At 35.3% G+C, this 24,241-nt stretch overlaps 2 protein-coding genes across 2 annotated transcripts in view; both read right to left on the bottom strand.

Annotated features, from left to right (window-relative positions):
* LOC126818334 (phosphatidylinositol 3-kinase regulatory subunit gamma) overlaps positions 1-10,240 on the bottom strand; it is a 31,054-nt gene extending 20,814 nt beyond the window's left edge. The window contains exons 1-6 of the mRNA XM_050545686.1: positions 10,109-10,240; positions 6,640-6,737; positions 6,072-6,164; positions 4,488-4,671; positions 3,596-3,721; positions 3,177-3,295 (exon numbers count right to left, since the gene is read on the bottom strand). Of these exons, the coding sequence (XP_050401643.1) occupies positions 3,177-3,295; positions 3,596-3,721; positions 4,488-4,671; positions 6,072-6,164; positions 6,640-6,737; positions 10,109-10,117 (629 nt within the window). The 5' untranslated portion in view covers positions 10,118-10,240. The remainder of the gene's footprint in view (positions 1-3,176; positions 3,296-3,595; positions 3,722-4,487; positions 4,672-6,071; positions 6,165-6,639; positions 6,738-10,108) is intronic.
* A 2,587-nt stretch (positions 10,241-12,827) lies between these two features.
* On the bottom strand, positions 12,828-13,897 carry LOC126818340 (histone H1-delta). Its single transcript, XM_050545702.2, has one exon. The coding sequence runs from the start codon at positions 13,812-13,814 to the stop codon at positions 13,221-13,223; it is 594 nt and encodes a 197-aa protein (XP_050401659.1). The 5' UTR covers positions 13,815-13,897; the 3' UTR covers positions 12,828-13,220.
* Between the last annotated feature and the right edge of the window lie 10,344 nt (positions 13,898-24,241).

The raw sequence follows: 24,241 nt of genomic DNA, 5'->3' as shown, positions 1-24,241 counted from the left end.
AAACATGATCGGACGCTGAAGTATGTAATAAAGATGTCAACACCAATTAAATGCAGCGGTAGTTTATGTTTAGCTTGTGGATTAGAGCCGAAACTATGCAATTTTTTTCTCAATAATGGAATTTAACGGAACAATAATTAATATTTTGGAATTTGAGAAATACGGCAATAAATCAAATGAAATATGAGCGATTTGCCATAGCCGGTAAGCCTACGATTGTATCTGATTATAAGATAAGAGCTGAATTTAAACTGTCGCTTTGTTTGGGTTTAAGATAACAATAAAAAATAAGATGTCGCACGATCAACGTTTAATTTGGCTAGAGCAATCTTAGACATTAAAGAAAAGCTTAACAAAATCTTCTAGCTTACTCATTTTTTCGCTGAACGGCATCATTAGGGATACCCGTCTATTTTTAGTAACACTACGTCAAAACATGGCTGCCCACTACCTGTCTCCAAAGCCCTGTATATATAGGGAAAGTTACGACAACTCATTTACAGGCGCCATGTTGGGTCCCAACTATGACGCCATAAAAACTATGACGTCATGGCGTCATATAGCTTTACTTAGCAAAACGTTTTATTTTTTTCTTGGTATAACTTTTTACGGGCTATAATTTATCCTAAAAAAATTGCAAAAGAAACCAATGCAATTTGGTTCAATGATAATGTCAGAGAGAGAGAGAGAGAAATGGGGTTTAACGTCCACTCGACACAAACTAGGTCATTTCGGGACTAACGTATGGTTTAATTTTATTTCCATAATTCGCTTGCGCATAGGGGTCTTTAGCAGTGGGAGGAAACCGGAGGACCCGGAGAAAACCCACGAGGTTGGACAGGCGACCCTACTCCTTGTCACGTACAACAGGGGATTCGAAACCACGCCAGTCGACTCAATGACAGACTTTATGATACAGCGCGCGCACGCTAACCATTCAGCCATCCAACCCCCCGATAATATGTCAGACAAAATCATACTCAAAATCGGCCAAGGCAAAATGACATGATTAACATAATTCAATTTGGCGTTCTTCAGGAATTATCGAGAGCGCTATATCGTAATCAGTGTCTTTCAGTGGTCGTAGGATAAATAATTTATTTTTAAATTTCTTAAACACAGAGTGGTTATACAAGCGAAGTGTGTCGAAAAATCGAATTTGACAAACATCAATTTAAAAATGTATTTTTCATTTAATGGCGGGCATTTCTTTCAAACTGACTGCCAAATTTAAAAAAAAAATTAAAAAAACTTCATTAATTTGGTAATAAAAGGGCAGCGATATTCTCAAAAATTTTATTTCGAGAATTCTTTATGGTAGAAATTCAAAATGGCCGGCAAAATGAAATCCAAAATGGTGGAATTTTCATTAATCGTCATTTCTTTCCGTTGGGTATGACTTGTAATATGTGGTATATTAATCCCGAAATGACATAGTTGCTCTTAAATGAATATATTGTTAACGCGCTTTATACATCTAGATGCAATAGACAAGGTGTAGTCAATTTTAACTACATTGAAATGTTGGCAATAAAGATCCAATCATAGTTTTTAGTTATACACGTAACCACCCGTAGATGTTATAATGAATATAATGAAGATTTAAAATGAATAGATGCGGTTCGTTTAACTTGAATATAAATATTATATCATGCATATATAGGACCTTTCGGTTGAATAATATCATAGAAATTTCTTATTTGCACAGTTTTACGTATTTGTCGACATTAAGGTGTACGTGACTAAACAAAACATTGTGTAGGAATGTAGGCTTTTATAGATTGAACAAAAAGCTGATAAATGTTGAGATGTGTGGAACATGCTAGAGACGATTTGTAATAAACCTCAGACACGATATATATTTGATACTAGTTGAGCATCAGAACAACATGATTATTTCATTGGAAATGGGGCGCAAATACCCAAAAGAGTCGGAGAAACTCTAAACCAACTGTGTCTCTTTCAATGGGCCCTTCAATGTCTGTCTACCTGTTGAATAACATGTACATTATTTGTATCTGTTAAATTTGTGCGGTTTATATATTAGATTAATATTATTATTTACACATGGGCGCAGAGTGATAACGCCTTACCCGAAATAAATTTCAAAAGAAACCAGAAAGTTTCGAAGAGCGATATCTCGTATCACATGTCACTGATGAAACATATGCCCGAAACACATGTCACACTAGACACCTTTTATTTAAATTACACTGATTTTAACTTACACTGGTTTTAAGCTACGCTGATTTTAAATTTTTTTATCCAATAGTCAATTTAAAGAAATTTCTATTTTCGAAAAATTGATGATACAATTAATGATCGATGACCGAAAACTGACACACAATCCGGAATGGCTCCAGATCAAAAAATCAGGCATTTGTCTTGACGGCCGAAGGCAAAAAGGTTTTATCTCCCAAATTACTATTTAAATTTTCATTTTTCACTTTACCCGCCTGCACAAAAAAACTGATTTTTAAAAGCGTATGCAAGTTAAATATGATTTAATAGCACTTTTATCTGGTGTATCTTTCATTTCATTTTCTTATGAATTAGACTATATAATTATAACAATAATGTTCGCTTTTTGTTGTATAATAATAATAATAATAGTTTGTTCAGCTATACTTTTCGTTTAAAAATGTATGTTTTATCTCTTTTTCGCGGAATTCTATGACATATCTATCTACATCCCTGTCGGGGGCAGCTAACTTCGACACAACAGTATGGTAGGACATAAAATAGATAGTGAGTAGGTACAAATACTTGGGACCCAAGATGGCGTCTTTGTACACTTGACGTCATATTTTCATGACGTCATATGAAATTTCTGGCTTCACAGTTGTCGCAACTTTATCTATATACGGCTTTGCCTGTCTCTATATTATGCAAGTCAGAAAAGGAGTGACGTAGAAGCGAGTCTGGCGTATTAGACCAGGTTATCCAGTCTAACGCTTCAGTGTGGTAATGGTCGGCGCATTATTAACACGATTAAATGTTGTTATTGAGATTATTAACACGATTAAATGTTGTTATTGAGAGACGCCCGGGGCGACAACAAAGTACGGCCACAATTCAGGGGCTATAAACTTTAACTGAAAAACTGTAACTATAGTAGTAAATTAAAGAACCTTCCCACATAGTGATATCAACATTAGTTCATTGAATTGACTTACGATTCCGTGTCCGCTACATCTATCGCTTCCATATTATCTTGTAGAGTTTTCAGTTGTTCATTAAATATTTCTATTGTTTGTTTTAAAGCATCAAGTAATGTTACTGAAAGGTTTATTTCCTGAAAAAGGTAGAATAGGAAATAGTTTAATGGAAACGGTACACCATTAATCTAGCAATTGGGCGGTTTTCAGAAAGGGTTTCTTCAGGTCATAACATCTAGACATTTCTCTGTCCATAATTAGGCTTAATCTTGTCCAGACAAACTTCAATGTAGGTGAAGCCGGGATAATCTGTACTCGAATAATAGAGACCCTCTGAATTTCATAAGTACACAGCATAAAGCCCGATTAAACAGACCATTTCACTGGCTAATCAACTACTCCTTTATTTTAATCTCTTTTGTGTTAATATACGTCACCTGTGATAACTTTAGAATATTATCAAACTCGTTGTCTAAACATTTTTTTTGATGTTGATAATACTGGGCTACATGGATAAAATAATGTAAAGAGTCGGTTTCTGTGATACCATGTATCTCTACCATCTGAAATGAAATGAAATGAAATGGGGTTTAACGTCCTACTGTTCTGCTCCTATCCTGGGCTAATGAAGACGGGCATATGCCATACAATGTGCTATGATGGAAATTTCGCCCGGACAGCCTACTCTTATATCGAATTCCAACTGCCAAGGGATTTTTTTACGTGCACGCCAATCTATACTTGGGGCCTTGGTTTTTCGTTCCATTCGAACGACTAGACAGCTGTCCTGTCAGGCCCTCTGTCCTGCACCACTGACAAGAATGGAAACCACGTCGGAAAATCCCGGTGAACTTTCTCGGCCAATGCAGGGATCGAACACTTACCACTTAGCCACCGTGGCCCCACTCTACGATCTACAAAATAAGTCATTAGAATAAAGAAACTACAAAGGGCTTATATATCAATGTCATGTCCAAAATTTAAACGGTCAGCTCATATTATGCTTGGTTAACAAACTGGTGTTAGTAGTATCATTCGACTATTCATACTCATGTTTTAACAGCTTATATATAACCGTGGGATTATAAATGATGTTTTTTACTGTGGGAATTGTGTTTGTGAACCTTTCTAAATCACTGTTTACTTATACTACTATCTGATTATGCTGGTAGCCTACATCCTTATAATTATATTCACAACAATTTATAATATAATAATATATAGGTTACGTTTTTTTCTAAACATTAGTAATACTCTAAAATAACATATCATACAGACCAAATTCTCCGCGAGTTCTGTGCCTGGAAAACATGATTAAATAATATATACCTCATCTATACTAAGACACAGGGGATATAGAAGCTTTGTGTCTAAGATGTTGCTGTGTTTATGCAAAGATTCTTCAGAATAATGATCGATAACATCAGCAACACTGTTAAATGTAAATGGCTCCGCGAAGCCATATTTACCATTCTTACAAAATATCTTTATATTGTTAGTGGTCCCTCTATCTCTGTAAAATATAGAAAATATTTCCTCTATTATTTAATATCATAGGCCTACCTGCTACAACCACGATATTAAGTTTTTAGTAAATCTGTCAAATTTGTGTGTGTCGAAATTAACTGTTAAAGGCTCAATACCACTCTTGTTGTAACTGAATAATATGTCCCAATCTTTATTCTGGTCAACAAATTGTACTATTTTACAATATTCCAATTAATTGATGATACAAATTTCATCTTAACACACCTAATTTAAAAAATTGGAAAAATTCAACTAAATGATTTAAAAAGCCTGACGTAAAGCTTTTCAAATGTGACTTGGATTTAAAAATATTTTTGAACCCTCTCGACAAGTAAAATAGGATTTAATGGATAATTTACACAACAGGTAAGACACTAATACATCTAGTACTTAGAATAAGGCTATTTTTTATTTTCTGGAGCTGTCAAGCCAGCAAGAGTGTTATTGCCCCTTTAATCTTTCCAATTGCTATTGTGCCGATCACGCCAAAGAACTGATTCGAATAGCTGCCATTTTATCTATTGTTAGAATATAGAAATAGGTTGGTGTACCGTGTATTTTCGGATAAAATCCTTAATAGCCATGGTATTATTCGTATACATCTGACAGTGGAGAGCGAGCAAACAGTGGATACGGTCCAGACACGCCAAATGTGGAACTCTTCACAGAAAAGTTAATTTCAGTCTCTATGAAAATTACCCAGATGAAAATACATGTAATTATGGCGGTTGATTTTGTTTGGGCAGCCATTTTGACAGAACTGATGACAGAACTGTCAAATTTCGCGGGAAAAGGTCATGGTGCATTTGGCGCATGCGCAGTAATCCGTACTGAAACCTTTCTCAGACCGGATAGCGTTTACACTTCCCCACCTCACTTCAGTGCGGCGCGCTTATGTTTGACCCGTTTACACTACAAAAGAGAGAGAGAGAGAAATGGAGTTTAACGTCCACTCGACATAAACTAGGTCATTTCGGGACTAACATATGGTTTAATTTTTTATTTCAATAATTCGCTTGCGCGTAGGGGTCTTTAGCAGTGGGAGGAAACCGGAGGACCCGGAGAAAACCCACGAGGTTGGACAGGCGACCCTACTTCTTGTCACGTACAACCAAGGATTCGAAACCACGCCAGTTGACCCAATTACAGGCCTTATGATACAGCGCACACGTGCTAACCATTCGGCCATCCATTCGCTTAAAATATGTAATATAAACGGGCTGCGGCGACGTCATGGTCGGTTCCTGATCCATGTGCTTGTTTAACAATTTTTTGGTTGATATTTTATACTAATTTTGCCCTTTTACATAATGACTGACAATAAACTAGCGACGACTTTAAACGATATATACGCTTATTCGTAGCAATATAAGGCAGCATATTTACCTTAGGACTAACACATAATCATCTTCTGTTGAACTATCACGAATAAGGAAACTTCCGTTCGGGGAATATTTCAACTTTTCAATTGCTTCCTCCCTAAATGTACAATAGAACGAATTTTAATTGAGACTAATAATCTAAATTGTTTTACTGGTGGTATAAAAACCATAAAACCGAGTTTGTTAACTGTAACAGTATTGTAACTCTAATCCAAACTTTGACCTAAAATAATGTCTTTAACAAAAGTTACTGATTGTTGTTTTTCAACCGTAGACAGAAAGATGGACGATTTATATGGGGCGTTTTTTAAATCAAAAATTGGTTTCCACACTTTAGAGCTTACCTTTGACCAAGCTAGCTAACATGGCAAATGGTGGAGAGTGGAATACGGCCATAAATTGAGATTCTAATAAAACACTTGAGTAACACTTGTATTGACAGACGTTCATTAATTATGCAATCCAGAGCTATTCATGACTTTAAAATATTGACAAATAAACAATATGTAAGTAAATTTTGGTATTACTGGGGTTTTAAAGTATTATCTTTTTTAAGATAAAATAGCAATTACCTGTTTAAATGTTTCCAGTAATATCTTAGAAAGGCATTTTGATGTGTAGATCGTATTTGATCTTTGATTTCTTCCTCTGGTGATAAACTCTGCCTGTCCTTAAATTACAAACAAGACATTTTACAAAACTTTAAAGCGATCTTATTATTATTGTTAAGACAATAAATGTAATTTATTTGGATGTTATAGTTTGTGTTCACATTGAAATACATCGAGTAAATTGAATGATTAGGAGCTAGGCCAATATCCATAATCTTCGACAAAAACAACACGAATTGTAATTTAATATTGGTCAATTTAAATTAAAGATACATTATGGAAGATCAGATAAAGAGCTGACAGTTCCCACTATAATAGTTAAAAACTAGATAATGTAAAGGGAATATGCTGAAAATTTCAGTCAAATTGCTCCACTCTGAACCGAGATATTATGGATTGATTTTTCGGCCTAGCCTCCTTCATCATTACTAAAGTCGGTACAATAAAAAAAAACATTTTCCAATTTTTGGTTTAATCATCAATAAGCGTTGAGCAGCAGATCGGATTCAAATCCAGTGACAATCCGACAATAAGATGATATCGAGAGTTGATTAAGGTCGTTTCATGTTAAACATACAGTATGCAAGAGCTAAATCTGCCTATTGCAGGTCTTTCTTTGGGCCTGAAATGCGATCTAAATTATTAATTAGACATTACTTAACTTATCCAGACCATAATCAACCCTCGATGTCAACGCTAGCCTGTGATGTTTACTGGATTAGGATATCATTTGCGCCCCACTTTCATTCTTAATTTATTCATGAAATGGATAATCGAGACTATGCTGTTTTATCGTACCGACTTTAGTAATGATGATCGAGTCAAAGCCGAAAATTCAATCGCTAAAATCTCGGTTCAGAGTCGATCAATCTGACCGAAATTTTCAGCAAATTCCCTTTACGTTATCTAGTTTTTAACTATTATAGTGAGAACTGCCAGCTCTTTATATAATCTCCCATAATGTATCTTTAATAAATGACAAATTAATAGTTTATATAAATTTTCAGGCCTAACAAAGACCTGCGATAGGCAGATTTAGCTCTTGCATAATGTATGTTTAATGTTGTTATTATTTTACCGTAAAAATATGGGTTCCAGATATACAATATTTGAGAGAGAGAGGGGGGGGGGGGGGAGAGGGAGAGGGGGGGGGGGGCGAAACCACGCCACTTGACTCTATGGCAGACCTTACAATACAACGCATACGCATTAATCATTCGGCCACCAAACCCCCTCGATATTTAAGGCACAATGAACATTTAAAAAACATTTGTATGAATAAAGCAAAACGACAAAAAGATAAACGTGCAGACTGGACTTACCGAGGCGCAAACGACTACCATTCGATTTGGCCTGCACACGTATTTCACCAAACAAAGAAATTCCAATAAAATGTTTAAAAATTAGTTGTAAATCAGTTTATATTCATTCATATTACACTGATTATTTGCTTTTGACCCACTTTAATCTATTTTAAGGTTACAAAGAATAGAGCTATACATAGACACCATTTAATATCATATTCAGAATAACCCAAGCCTTGCAAAACAGGGGCCTGTTTCACGAAATCTTAACTAAAGATAAAATCAAAATTTTAGCAGATACTTCAATTTTGATTGGCTAAGCACTAAAAGCAATCTAATATTATCCAATCAAATTACTAAAATTTGGATTTTATCGTAGTTAAAAAATTTCGTGAAACAGGTCCCTGAGCAATATTATTTTAACGCCTGTAGACTGAAAATCTAGCTAGAACATCCCATTGATGGTTTTGTTGGTAGATTTTAACACACACGATATGAACTCCATAGTTAAATTTAATTTTTACCAAGAGCGAATCCCATTTTATTATTATAAAGTATATTTATAGTGTATGATTGTATTCCTGCCAGATAAAATGTTTTAATTTGTTCGCACATTCAATATGTTATATGTTTGTTATTTGTTTGTATAAACTGAACATTCAAACCAATAACAATGAACTCTTATAGAGCCAAAATATCCAACACAAACAAAATATAGAACAATATACCTCAAACAATCCAAAAGGGCAAAGTGAATGACAAAGTCATTTTATAACGACATAAAGAAGGAAAAATGGTGCGCCACAAATGCTTGAATCACTTCCAAAAAGTTCCAGTTCCAGTGTTTATGATTATCATGACTACCACAAAACAAATCAAAACATAAAATTCAGTGAAATCGACAATTTTATTTTTGACACAAATTAAAGGGGACGTTGCATTTTAAAGATGAATTATGTAAGATTACAATAAAAAGCTGACTGGTCTTGCTATAATAGTTAATGAAAAGATGTGACAAGTTTTGACAAGATATGGCGTAGATTGTTTATTATTGTAGCAACGGTATCCATTTTATCGTTAATTTTTTAAATCTCACGAGTGTTCTTATATCTATTTAAATCTCGGCAATCCGTTGGTCTTAAGAGTTGATTTAAGGCTTGTCATGTGAATAAATGTCTAAATAATATTATAAGCCTAGACGGCACAAAATGATCTCTCTGGCGACGTTGGCGACGTACTCCATCAACAATTGTAATTCAAGTGGGAAATGTTTAATTAATGTCTGTCGTTTAGATAGGACAAAAAAAAACGATTTCTAGTGTAATGGCGTGCACGTAAAAGAACCCTTGACAGTTGAAATACAATTGCTATCCGGGCAAAATATCCCTCATAGCACACTGTGTGGCGTATGTCCATCATCATTACCCCGGTTGGTGGGGACGTTAAACCAATTTTCATTCATTCATTACAAATGTCGACATACAACTACTACTGGCACGATATATCATTGAATCGATGTATCGCGATTCACTTCCCACGATTCGCGCATTGAATCGCGAGACGCTGAACCGATGTATTACGACTCTCTTTTTGATGGGGGTTTTTTATGTTTCAGTAAAGTAACCTGTCACTCTTAATTATCCACGCCACACAATATCCATACACAAACACTCTTAGATTTGTTTTGGTCGTTGTTTTGATCCACATCAATATCGTGTTATAAAACAGTTTTATTTCTTCGACATCGACAGGACTAAAAATATAAATTATTCATTTATCCTGCTGTTTTCTTGGTAGATATTGACCTGGTTATGAAACGTGATACGGATCGTATCGTAGCAACTGAATCGCAATACGTATCGTATCGTGACTGCAGTGGCTACATACAACCGCATAAAGATGAAGAAACCCTTCCCACTTACACCTGGACTGGCGTAGCGTTACACAACTAAATATACATGCATACAATTCACGAGGCAAAAATGGACAAAATGGCTGAGTTATTCAATATAGGCCTAACAGCCTACACATTTTTCGAACTACGTGTAGTTTCTTTTTGTTTACTCTAAATATATCCTTTCATACAATTATAAGGAACGAAATGTTTATTTAGATCATTGACTTACCTCATCCATTGGTGTAGGCTACCTTTGATTTTATCTCATAGTTATAGCTACAATACATACATCTATAGAATGTGTTGTATTATGTAGACTAAAGGTATATTATAAAACGGAAGTAAAACTGTGACCAAGAAGCTTACATGGAAATAACTGGTATTCCTTAAAGGGCCAATCCCGATAATAATATTTTGGAGAATAAAACTGTTTATTTTTGTGTTAAGATAGCTTAACATCCTCTACCTTAGGGCCGAGCAAACTAACTCGGTATATATGATAGGTTTTCAAACAACTTAAACCTGTCAGCCTTCATCTGGAAATGGAAATCTGTGTCCCAAGATGTATTATTTGGTGTCTGGATAAAACCAGACTTTTATTTTATAAAAATAATGTGTAGGTGAAATTTACCTTTCGCTATCAAGTACAGGATGTGGGTCATTCACAGTATAGACCTCTAAAGGAACGGGAATCGATTATCAGGACACCCAACGAAAAAATTGACCCGAAATCTTTAAAAGGGTTACGTGTCCGGATAAACATTTTTGACGTTCACGTCCACACGACTCAATATTTTAAGCTGAAATTTTGAGACAAGGTAAATACACCACTCCTCTATATTTTTATTTTGGTGCTTAAATTTCATATGTACTAAGATTTTTATTTTTGAGACTCTGTTCAAATCGGAATAGCTCCTTTAACGTGTATTTTTGACTGTCATGATGACCGGTTGGGTTATTTTCTGAGTAAACTCTAACATGTTGTTAACTTGCCGATATATCGGTTTAACGATGGCAATAGTCCCCTGTCAGTCGAAGTATACCCCTAGCAAAAAGTCCTACAGAATATCGGTGTAGTTTTCTATATAATTCTAGAGATTTTTGTTGGTTTATTGGGCTTTTTTTTTTTGTTGTTGTTGGGGGTTTTTTTGTGTTTTTTTTTTGTGTGTGTGTTTTTTTTTTTTTTTTTCTGTTTTTTGTTGGTTTTTTTTTTTTTGGGGGGGGGGGGGGTATCCCATTTTCTATAGGATGAAATTATCAAGTATTCTACAGAATTTTAGGGATCTGTAGGAATAAACGTCTCCAGATATTCTACAGCTTCTGTAGTTTTGTTTTGTTTTGTTTGTTTCTGTTTTTTTTTGGGGGGGGGGGGGTATCCCATTTTCTATAGGATGAAATTCTCTAGTATTCTACAGAATTTCAGGGGCCTGTAGGAATAAACGTCCCCAGGTATCCCACAGCTTCTGTAGTGCAAATCATATAATTTTTCCTACAGATTTATGCTAAAAATTTTATATGAGAATACTATAGTATTCTATAGAATTTGTTATAGTTTTATAGCGAATTAGTGCACCCAGAACTCTTTTGTTTTCAATTTTTGTCCGAATCTGTAAATGTTTGGGGTTTTTATTTTATTTTATTTTTTTTTTTAGAATTTTAACACAAACTTCAACTGATGTATACCTTATATATGTGACAGTCAATGTCTACAATCAGACAATGTGTACAATGCCTGAAATATACCAGTCAATGTGTACATTGCCGGGTTAGGGTTAGGTTTAGGGTAAGGGTTGGGGTGGGGGTTAGTTCTACAAAGGCATTCTACACATTGCCTGATTTACATTGACTGTAACATATACACTAATAAACAGAACTATGGTTTAAATTTTCTGAAAAGAATTAATCGAAACTAGGTAGTACAAGGGGTTTTTTTTATTTAATGACAGGCAATTCTTTTGATGAATAGTTTGGAACTGATGGCCTTTTGCAGTCTCAAATAACAATTCTTTCTTTTTCACAGATATCAGTGAGATAAAAATCGTCTGTGCAGCAGTCGCTTAATCGGTAACAGTAACTGATGATTTCCCTTATTTCTTCAAATTTATTTTAAAAGGATCAAGAGTAGCAAAGTTAAACAAGAGTAGCAAAGTTAAAATGATTGTTTGGTTACCATCTATATTTTAACTGTACTCATGTGAATGAAAGGGTTGGACCTACATGGGGAAGTTGAATTTAATGTGCCAGTTTTATCTATTGGTTTTATCTATTGTTTTCTGAATATGGGCATTTCAGTGCGGTGCGTAAAGGGAAGCAACTCCATTTAAAAATGTTTACGCGCCTCTGAGTTATCGGCATCCTGTGTCATTTTGGCTACCGTGGATAACAACCTCATTTTATATAAAGCAGTTAATCGACTAATATGTTGTGATTTTAGATGTCAGTTTTAATTTAATTGCTCAGGGGAAAAGTGAGGATTTTCTTAGCAATGTTCAAAATCAGTAAATTGTAAATGTGTTTCGTAGACATGTTTTACAGTTACACACGTAACAAAGTTTCTGCAGTTAACTCAAAGATGGTCACGAAACTACTAAAAACAATTTCAGTTCACCAATGCACCCACACTAACAATTTAACCTTGCAAAATGCGTCGCCCAAATGGGCATGTTACCAGCAAGTCAGACTTCATTTCTAGAACTTATTTCGTTCAAACCGAAGATTCCTACTCCTAGTGCAAGCCCGGCCATCCGTAACATAATAAATGAAATCAAATGCATGATAATGTATTTCGACGGATAGTTTACCCGAACGACTCGACACTGCCTTGCCTCGCCCCTGCACCACTGGAAAATATCGAGGAACTTTCTCGACCAACACTGAGATCGACCCAGAATCCCAGTGACTTGCACTTGGCAGTGCGACCGTTGCTAGGCCTAGTAAATAAGAATAAATTATAAAAAAATCAAATTTTATCCAATGAAAATGAGATTTATAAACATAATGAATATGAAATAACTATAAATAACGATCTATAATGTACATAGCACGATGTATATTTACATGATTGAACTAGTCTAGTACGATACGATGATGATAATGAGTCAACGATGATCAACTATATCTATATCTAGTAGTCATGAAAATGTCCTAGTGAATGCTTCTACTTGAAACAAACAACGCTGCCTGATGAAGGTATGCACCAGAGATGAAAATAGAATAAAAACGTCAATGAAATTATGAACAACAAAATAATAAACAGTTAATTTCCTAGCACATGATGATGATTCACTCCGTATGTTCACTCACGGTGTCTATAATGTTAGTCCTCTAACACATCACATTTTCTATTTTGAAGTTTTCGCCTTCTTTGGTGATTTGGCTTTCTTTGCTTTCGATTTTGTTGCCTTTTTGGGTTTAGCTGCCTTCGCGGGTGAATTTTTCGCAACTTTAGGCTTCTTGACTTTCTTTGGGCTCTTGGGTTTCTTTTCTCCAGCTGGCTTCTTGGCTTTAACCTTCTTTGGGCTTTTTGGTTTGCTGGCAGCCTTTGGTTTCTTGGCGCTTGGTTTCTTGGCCTTGGGTTTCTTTTCAGCTTTATCTTCGCCGAGTTTGAATGAACCAGAAGCACCAGAACCTTTGGATTGTTTCAATTTACCATTCTTCACACCAGCTCTTAGTGCCAATTTAAGGTGACTGTTGACAGATTTCTCATCTTTTCCAACACTGTATGTACGAATAATATACTTCAAGATGGCTTGTCTGGAGGAACCACCCCTTTCTTTCAGGGAACCTACTGCTGCCTTGATCATCTCACTGTATTTCGGGTGATTAGATGGCTTCTTGACTCCTTTACTGGCAACCTTCTTTTTTGGTGTCTTTACCTTGCCAGCCTTGGCAGGTGCTGCTACGGCAGCGGCGGGAGCTTGTTCAACGTCAGCCATTGTAGTAATGTTTTGGTACTGTCCAATTCTATAAAACAACTCGCAGTCAACCAAGTAACTACTATGAATGACGCGAGCAACTCAATGGGCATTTGTTTATGTCTTTAGCGCGGACGTCAGTGAAAGCACTGCTCTATTAAACCCTTACTGACAGCTGAAATTTGACATTGCAAATTTTCTTGTGCTTCCGTGGGTAGTTTCAACAGTTAATAACTAATATTGGTTAATTGACGAAGACCAAAACCGGAGGGATATTGAAAGAATATACATTTCTCCGTCACTATGTGAATTTTTACTAAAATCCTTTCTAGAATATGGCAGAATTTATGATTCTAAAGCCACAAATGGTAGTGTGTTAACCTATATACGTTCTTTTGGAAACTTAATATTACAAAAATGCAACATGGAGATGTGTTTATATCTATCTAAACTAAGCACCTGATATTTTCTCTAACCGCCACAAGGTTTTTCAAAGTCAATAAAACTCCCGAATCCATTTAATTGGCGACTAAAACTTCACAAACTAACACAGAAAAACGATTGCTTCCGCCATTTTACTTTGTGTATGTACAATAGTGGAGGTATAAATCATCAAAAATATCCCAAGATTTTCATTAAATGGCGATTAATCTCTGTCTTTTGGAATCGATGAAAAACCAGGATTCCACATATACCAAAATTGTTACAAATTACAATTTATCTACTATGCATAAAGCGAAAATAGCAATGACCTTTTTGATAAGTAATACAGTAATGGCGCCATGAAATCCAACCGATGGAAAAGTACGAGTTAAATGATATTAAAATTAATAAAGACAAATTATTTTTTCTACGTTATTTTCACCTGTAATCGCATCTTAGTTTATTTTCTTTTTTTTAAAAAACAAGTTAAATTGTTCTAATTCGTATGTGTATATATATTTTTTTAGTTCTTGTTCTAGATCTGAGTGTAAACCTGTACTGTAGCAGTATAGGGCCTAGTCAGGCTACATTGACAATGTTGTAGGAATTGCGTTGTTTATAAAACGGCAAATTCAGAGAACGTACAATGCCATTTCTCATATTCATATTTAATAAATCATTTTATTGACATATAAATTATCTACTATGCATAAAGCGAAAATAGCAATGACCTTTTTGATAAGTAATACAGTAATGGCGCCATGAAATCCAACCGATGGAAAAGTACGAGTTAAATGATATTAAAATTAATAAAGACAAATTATTTTTTCTACGTTATTTTCACCTGAAATCGCATCTTAGTTTATTTTCTTTTTTTAAAAAACAAGTTAAATTGTTCTCATTCGTATGTGTATATATTTTTTTTTAGTTCTTGTTCTAGATCTGAGTCTAAACCTGTACTGTAGCAGTATAGGGCCTAGTCAGGCTACATTGACAATGTTGTAGGAATTGCGTTGTTTATAAAACGGCAAATTCAGAAAACGTACGATGCCATTTCTCATATTCATATTTAATAAACCATTTTATTGACATATAAATTACACCAATTTAACAAATACATAATTATAAATTATGAATATTTTCATTTATAATATTTATATTAGTTTCCCAACCTCTTTGTTCACAGGCCTGGGTTTTCACTCTTCATGGCATCCATCCCACAGTTTGGTTTTGCCAAATAAGCCATTCTTGTCCATCGAAATTTAAATGATGTCTTTTTCAGTTCCATGTTTAATATGAATTTCTTCCTAATTTATAACATTAGTAATGTCATTACGAAAGACCCACCGAATGCGCTGATGTGTATATATATGTAGGCATACATTGATTTTCAATTAATTTGATATAAAATATTACTTTTGATACCGGTATAGCCTAGTAGAAAATAGCTATCAAGTATAAAAGTATAAAAGTTGGGTGTAAAACATTTTGAATGTAGGTCCTATACACGTGTTTTGACAATGGTTCAACCACTTCATTTTAGAACAGTAGGCCTAGGCCTAGTCCTTCTAACAGAAACTTCAAAATTTGTAAGTCATATGAGCTTGATTAATGAGTAAGTCTAACAAAATGGCCCTTTAAATAATAATAATAAAAAAACAACAACACTGGCTATATATATTCTAAGGATGTATAATACTATATCCAGAAATAAGACTCAATTTTCAGACGGTTTCAAGAGAGTACAGGTTTTGGTCAAATTTAGATATAGTTGTCTCCCTTCTTCCATCAAATATATTGAAAAATACATCAAAATCAACCACTTTACTCCATTCTGATAGGCATCAAATCATAAGCTAGCTGTCTGCTATTTCTTGAGCGTTATCAGATGTCATAATATAGAAATAAGTATAAATCTACCATACATTTTATACCTAGACCTAGAATAATAGACTACCATGACAATGGTTTCTAAATAATATCAGGCAAAATACAACAAAAGGTTAAAAAGTATATAATACATAATATGACATTAATTTACACAGTATTCCTGGTACAATCCGACAATATATACAATACGGAAATAATAAGATGAAATAAACGTCCATAGATCAATTATGTAATCTGGCTATAAACCCAACCTTTAATTAGAATCTATATCAGTCGTATTACTTAACAAACCGATCATAATAATAAACAAGCCAACAGTGAGGCTGATGTCCCCCGCCGAAATCCCCAAATATAGATGACACATATTAATTAATCGCACATCTATTTTTTTCAAAAGTATCGAGCAATCAAACTGATTATCAACTATACACTAAGTTTCATCACTCTCTATCAGATAGAATCAAAGTCATCTTGTCCCAAAGCATCGACCAAGGAAATTGCTAATCTCTGCTTAGCTTTAGCTCGATATGTTAATCATTGAACTCAGTCAAGACGAACATCTACACCAAGTTTAAACATTCTACCCCAATTAGAAACAGAGTTGTTATGTTCCAAAGTCATGACCAATCAAAATGCTTATTGCTCCTTAGCCTAAGCAGACAATTCTCATCATCGAACTTAGTCAAGGTATTGGTGTAATGAAACTATACACCAAGTTTCATCACTCTCACTTAATCAGAACTAAAGTTATCGTGTCCCAAAGCATCAACCAATCAAATTGCTTATCTCTTATTACCATAAGCAGAAAATGCTCATCTTCGCACTCTATCAAGGCATTGACCTCATAAACACCTACACCAAGTTTGAACATTCTAGCTCAATTAGAAGGGGAGTTATTGTGTTCCAAAGTCTAGGCCAATCAAATTGCTTATCGCTCTGCTTACCCTGAGCAGAAAATGCTCAATATCGTACTTAGTCAAGGTATTGATGTAATGAAAGTATACACCAAGTTTCATCACTCTCACTTAATTGGAACTAAAGTTATCGTGTCCCAAAGCATCAACCAATCAAATTGCTTATCTCTACTTACCCTAAGCAGAAAATGCTCATCTTCGAACTCCATCAAGGCATTGACATAATAAACACCTACACCAAGTTTCATCACTCTCACTTAATTTGAACTAAAGTTATCGTGTCCCAAAGCATCAACCATTCAAATTGCTTATCTCTACTTACCCTAAGCAGAAAATGATCATCTTCACACTCCATCAAGGCATTGACCTAATAAACCCCTTCACCAAGTTTGAACATTTTAGCTCAATTAGAAGGAGAGTTGTTGAGTTCCAAAGTCTCGGCCTATCAAATTGCTTATCGCTCTGCTTACCCTGAGCAGAAAATGCTCATTATCGAACTTAGTCAAGGTATTGATGTAATGAAACTACATGTATACACCAAGTTTCATCACTCTCACTTAATTAGAACTAAAGATATCGTGTCCCAACGCATCAACCAATCAAATTGTTTATCTCTGCTTACCCTAAGCAGAAAATGCTCATCTTCGAACTCCATCAAAGCATTGACCTAATAAACACCTACACCAAGTTTGAACATTCTAGGTCAAATAGAAGGAGAGTTATTGTGTCCCAAAAAGTGTGACGGACAGACAGACAGACGGACAGACAGACAGACGGACGAACCCATTTTAATAGTTCCCTGCTTTCTTCGAAAGGCGGGGGACAATAATAATAATAAAGTAGAGGGTTCAAAACCCCTTTATATAGTATAAAAAAACATATATTCGCGTAGATCAATATGTAATCTGGCTATAAACCCAACCTTTAATTAGAATCTATATCAGTCGTATTACCTAACAAACCGATCATAATAATAAGCAGAGGGTTCAAAACCCCTTTATATAGTATAAAAAAACATATATTTAGATTTATTTGTATGTTTACAGGGTGGGCTGGGGGGTAAGGCAAATAAGTCTGGTAAGAACTGGTCAATGAAATTTGCTTCTATGTGTTTTCTTTTAATATGATATAGGGTGTACTCGCATAAATAAGGTTATTTCGATACTAAGATAGAATACATGTAGTTATATGATGTGATTATTTATTTCGCATGTACGAACGATTTTTGTACGTTTCCCAGCGCGATATTAACGACATTCTGATGCAGACGGATTATTTATGTAGAAAAGTAAGATGTTTCTATTATGAATAATTTGGTCGCTAAGCGCAACATTTATGGAACCACAGATTATTACATCACGAATGGTAATTATCTTGTGTATACAGAAAGCTTTTATTGAAATGAAATGAAATGCGGTTTACAAACCGGGCTATATTGCGCCAAACATATGGTGATGGCGATTGCAAGGACGTATTATTGCATTAATTCGGTTGTACTCGTCTATAAACTAAAAAATTATGAACATACGAGTTTTGAAGTAATTAAAAACAAAATACTAGAAACGGCAAAATGATTTACGAAAAGTGAATAAAGCACTACAATGTGTATGGGCAAATCCGTTTGTCGGTGTGAGTTCGCGTGTGTGTGTGTGAGAAAAGTAAATTTGGGAATCTGTGTTTTAAAATGAACAACGGATATTGGAATCCTCACGAAATCCTGGTCGTGCCTGCCTCCACGATAAAGTCATATTATTACCAGTATATTTCCTTTACTTAAAACCTGACACGCAATAAGTCGATTTGACCCAGGCTTTTAACGATAAGCCAATGAAAATTATGTACACAAGGAAGATGGAATAGAATTAGAACGACTTAAATCTTAACTTTAGTGTGTACTTCACTAGTGTGTATTATTATATGTGAAGCGCAAACAAATAATTTGGCGAAACCAAAGGTGACAATGATTTCGAACAAAAGTTAATGAGGCGCACATGACTGTCTTGTATAATTTTAATGAGAGAGAGAGAGAGAGATTAACCCCAACGCAACATAAATTAGATCTTTTCGGCCCCAACAAAATTGTTTATAATTTTGTTATACGCATAGGCTCTTTAGAAGTGAGGGGATATTTCAGTACCCTCAGAGAACCAGGGCTCGTAAGAAGGGGCAGGGTTGCTGGGACACTTGCCCAGGGGCCCGGACCCTAGAGGGACCCGAAGGTATGCTGAGAATGTTTTTATAAAAGTTTTTTTTAGTATAAAGTAATAAAAAAAATATACACTGTTACTAATGGTGAAGTAGAAGAAAACCAGTGACTTTTTTGGATGTGGGTAAGTGGCGTGGGTAGGATTAGAATCGGATTCTGTCAGTCCACTTTTTTGGAAAAATTGCTGAATTATAAACCATAAGCCACCTGCCCGAGCCTTCAATCCTTTGTCCACGGACTGGCCTCCTGTTTGAATCCAAATCAAAATGATTTTAAGTATTGAACAAAAAAAAATAATAAACGAATAGTTTATGTGCTGAAAAATATTTCTTTGGGTATTTTAGCGTCTGATGGTCACGTTTTTTCCATTTGTTTGCTAGCTTAAAATTTCTGTCAAAATCGTGCACATCTGATTATTATTACATCACTTTTCAATAATACAAATACAGTACATGTATATTATTTTTTTTGCACATTACACTTCTCCATTCTGCATTCTAGACAAATGCATAATAGAACTTCGTATATTAGAACATATACCTTACACCCCCCCCCCCCCCCCGGCTTCACCTATAGGTTCGCTATAGGCAGAATGGTCTCGTATTCGAGCCCTGCATTGGCCGAGAAAGTTCAACGGGATTTTCCGTTGTCAGTGGTGAAGAAAGGAGGGCCTGATAAGGGCAACTGTCTAATCGTTCGGATGGGACGAAAAAACGCGGTCCCGTGAACAAATTAGCGTGCACGTAAAAAAATCCTTGGCAGTTGGAATTCGAAACAAGAGTAACCGTATAGCGTCGCTGTCCACTCGACACAAACTAGGTCATTTCGGGACTAACATGGTTTAATTTTATTTCATTAATTCGCTTACAACCGGGGATTCGAAACCACGCCAGTTGACTCAATGACAGGCCGTATGATACAGTGCACGCACGTGCTAACCATTCGCCCCCCCCCCCGCCACTGCATAACGTATGCCCGTTTTCATTATCAAAGTCGAAGCAGAACGTCTGTAAATATGAGAACCGCTCCCTTCTACTGAAATTGAACTTGTAGATTGATCGCGTAAATTATTCATTTCCGTCCTAGTCATAACTTTTTTCCGTGTACAAATGGGCTTCGTCGTAGATCCCATAGTATACATGTATGTTCTAATTTGCTAAGTTCTATTATGCAAAATGCAAAATGGAGAAGTGTAATGTGCAAAATAACTATTATACTGTATTTTGTATTATTGAAAAATGTATTCTGTATTTTAACACTGTGGCAATAGTATTGTGGAGCAATGGAAATTGCAAATTGTAAAACTAAAATATGTATTTTGAACTGCATTTTGCACCGTGAACATTGAAATAATATTGGCAACGTTATCCTTCCATACAGATACACGCCAAAATGACGCTAGACCATGTATCTTTCCAAACATTTCGAACCCGGGCGAAGTATAGATACCCTCGGATGATTTCTACCATTTGGATTTAGCATTGAAATTTATCACCATCCGACTCCCACAGACCTCTTTTCAAATCTGGTTATTAATATTGGTTTCACTATGAATGAAGGGGAACTAATATTGAACGCCAGCACCGGGGAGGGGGGGGGGATTCTGCTGGAAACTATATAATTTCTATAGAATCAACAGTGCATTTTTAATTTTTAAAGGGCGGATCTCCAAATTATGAAATCTGTAGTATAGCATATTGTTCCTATATTATTCTGCAGCATATTGAACCTATAGTTTTTGTTAAATTTGTTTAAGTATACATATAAATTCTACAGAAAACTATAGAATGCTCAGCTGTTATATGTTTCTACAAAATATCTGTAGAATAAAATATCTTTTCTATAGTTTTCTTTAAAATATCATAGGAAAGTATATGATTACACGACTAGAATACAAGTTAGTTCTATAACCAGATGTATACAAAACTATAGGATTATACCAACTGACTCGAGGATACAAGTTAGTTATATAGAAAGGTATAGTTTTTACCACAAATTTTATAGCAGTACTGAAGAATCTATAAGCTAAGTTTTTTCTATAGTTTCTTACAATTTCTACCGAATTCTATAGGAAATAACACTTGGAAGAAACCCAACTACCGATCCTATACAAAACTATAGGAAATTATTTCGAATCTATTGTCATGTGAAAGAATCTACGGAATGAATTCTTTTTCCTGTAGTCTATAGAATCCCACAAAATTCTATAGGGACCTACACTTTATCTATAAGACTTTTTCATAGGTGTAAGAGTGGGGGGGGGGCGCATGCCCGAGACCCCAGGGCCTACACCAGGTTAATCCGGCATTGTATGTAGTAAATGATAACTATTTAAAAACTAGATTTACATTTTGACGTTGGTCAACTTCGTCGTTTAAAGACATGTAGGACAAGTTGTATACATAACATAACAGCACGGAGATTGACCTTGGGTTTGCACTAGTCAATATGACATTTTCTGCTTTCAAACTTGAGCTAAGACATGAATTGGGCAGGTGCAAATAACAGTAATCAAACAATGCTGCGTTACTTCACAGAATAAGCCTACATTTAGAGCGTACAATTACACTTCTACCAACAATACATCATAAGTTCCTAAAATAGATCCAATGTTGACAAAACCTAAGATGTGACTTAAAAATGAACCTTCAACACTCTCCCGTAAAGCTTTCACTTAGATTCCTTTCACTCAAGGTAAAGCTCGAAATAACTAGAAGATCAAAAATAAATACAATGTGCCCAGATTGTCATGACTTAACGCGAGTTCAAATATTTAGTTGTACTTTGTGAATATCGTCGTAAGTAGGTCAGTGGTGCGAGTAGATTACCTCTATTTTGTTTCTTGTAGGTCAAGAAAACCCACGATTCTCAGTAGTTACGCAATCCATGTACTTTTATAAGCCACAGGTAACGATTCTAATCTCCGGGGTGTGCGCCATTACACACAAAAAAAATCAACTGTAAAAAACAATAGTTGTTTCTCAATTCGAATTCATATTTATACCTTTCAGACACTAAAATATTTAAGAATAATTTACTACAAGGAACGTCGTTCATTTGAAAACTTTGCAAGGTGATTAATGACATTAAGTAATTATTTTTAAAAATGTTACAAAACAAAGGCATCTTGGTCTCCTGAACATGTAATCTTTACCTATAAGGCAATCTGGAGATAACTAACTGTAGTCGAAGCTAGCACCCAAGAAATTTTCTAAACTGGTCAAGGGCCGCCATAAATTGATAGTAATTATCAGCAATTGTTGCAAAACAACATGCTTCCATTTCTTACAAACACAAACACTGTATACATAATTTGGGTGGTGACATTAGCTTCCCGAGTGTCTTCAATGAATTGTAGCCAAAGTCCAGCAACCGTGGTGGCAATATAAGACCACATTAAGTCGACCCCCCCCCCCAAAAAAAAACAACAAAAAAAACTTGGAGATAACCCTTAGACGGATTGATATTAGTAGGTTTTAATATTAACATCGGGAAGCCAACTATATATACTCTTCAAAAAAAAGTAGGGGATATTCAGAAACAATACAAAACTGCGGAAATGCACTGCTGTTTATATTAGAGGTAACCAGGGTATGCTAATAACAGGCCAATTGCCGACACATGAACATAAACAGTTCATTTGGGCGGCTTATCTGACGGCCCCATTTCACTCACAGAGATATACACCGTCAAAAGTGTAAATGGACGTTTTTGATTTTTGTCTTAATAATGAATAATTGCTCCACCAATCCTCAGACATTCAGCAATTCGTCGTGGCATACTCCTAATCAACCGTCCAATTACGATTTGGGGCAATCTGGCACACTCCTCTTGCAATGCCACGGCCAATTCTTGCAGTGTTGTCGGTTGACGTTGACGTTGACGAACACGTCTCCCGATCAAATTAAACGTAACACACTAAAGCAAAGATACATTAAACAGTAAATCTTACGCAAAAACCGATAGGAAAGCAAACATTGATAGATAAACCAGCACTCGGCATTTTTCATCAAGCCTTCCGTGAAGTGTCAAATTTGACAATGAACCCCTCTCACGTGTATGGCGCTATTGCGTGTCGCATGTGCAGCTCAGCGGTTCTGTTGGGGCGATAAGTTCTTCAAGTGTTAACATACTCTCAAAGTATGTCAAGTGTCCATGACTATTTATCATATCACAACCTGCATAGGTATTTGCATTTCAATATCCCCTACTTTTTTGAAGAGTATATAAGCGGGTCTTAGTGATCGTATTTGAATGTTTCAGAGGAGGAGATTTCTGTTGTTTCTGCTGTCAACTTAAGGTGCTGCCCTTTTTTTCTTGTGAAGACCCGATCATTATAAGTTGTAAAATCATAAGATCTGACATTGGCTGCACTGTTCACCCATTTTCGTTCTGTTTTACTCTTTTGGGCGTGAGCTTTAGACAGTAATTTGTGTTTTAAAGGTTTGTTCAGTCTGAATACTTTTGTAGTCGAATAATGCGAGATATCAGTTAGATTTAGATTAAACTTAGATTTAAGTTAGCTATCTTAATTATACGTTTCTATATTGCCATTGGATCATGGCGTATGCCCCTCTTGATTAGGACGTTAAACCCAATTTCATTTGATTTAATTTTAATGGGAATTGGTTTATCATATGTTAAGTTATATGCAGTACAGTTAGGGGTCAGTTTAATTAGAAATTAAGGGAGTTATATGCCAGTAACTTTTTTTTTGGTAGTCAAATGGCTAAAAATCCTTGATCAAAGGAAATCCTTAGAACGATCCACTTGTGTGGCTGGAGCAAGACATCAGTAGTGGAACCATTTCTGTACATGTATGTCGTATGACCCGTCTTCATTAGCCAGTAGGACACTAAACCCCATTTCATTTGTTTAATTTGTGTGTTTTTTGGCAAATCATGCTACCTCATAGTTGCGTGTCAAGGCCGGAAAAAAATTGACGTAATAAAGCTAATAAGCATCCATTATGGGACTTCCGATGTCAAAGTTTGTTATGGGTCCAGTTTTTCAAG

Source organism: Patella vulgata, chromosome 4 (assembly GCF_932274485.2).
Source record: "Patella vulgata chromosome 4, xgPatVulg1.2, whole genome shotgun sequence".
Lineage (NCBI taxonomy): Eukaryota > Metazoa > Mollusca > Gastropoda > Patellidae > Patella > Patella vulgata.
The sequence above is the reverse complement of the archived record's forward strand: the minus strand, read 5'-3'. Positions and strand labels throughout refer to the sequence as shown.

Coding starts and splice junctions, on each gene's coding strand:
- LOC126818340 (XM_050545702.2), bottom strand. CDS start 13,814: ATGGCTGACGTTGAACAAGCTCCCGCCGCTGCCGTAGCAGCACCTGCC.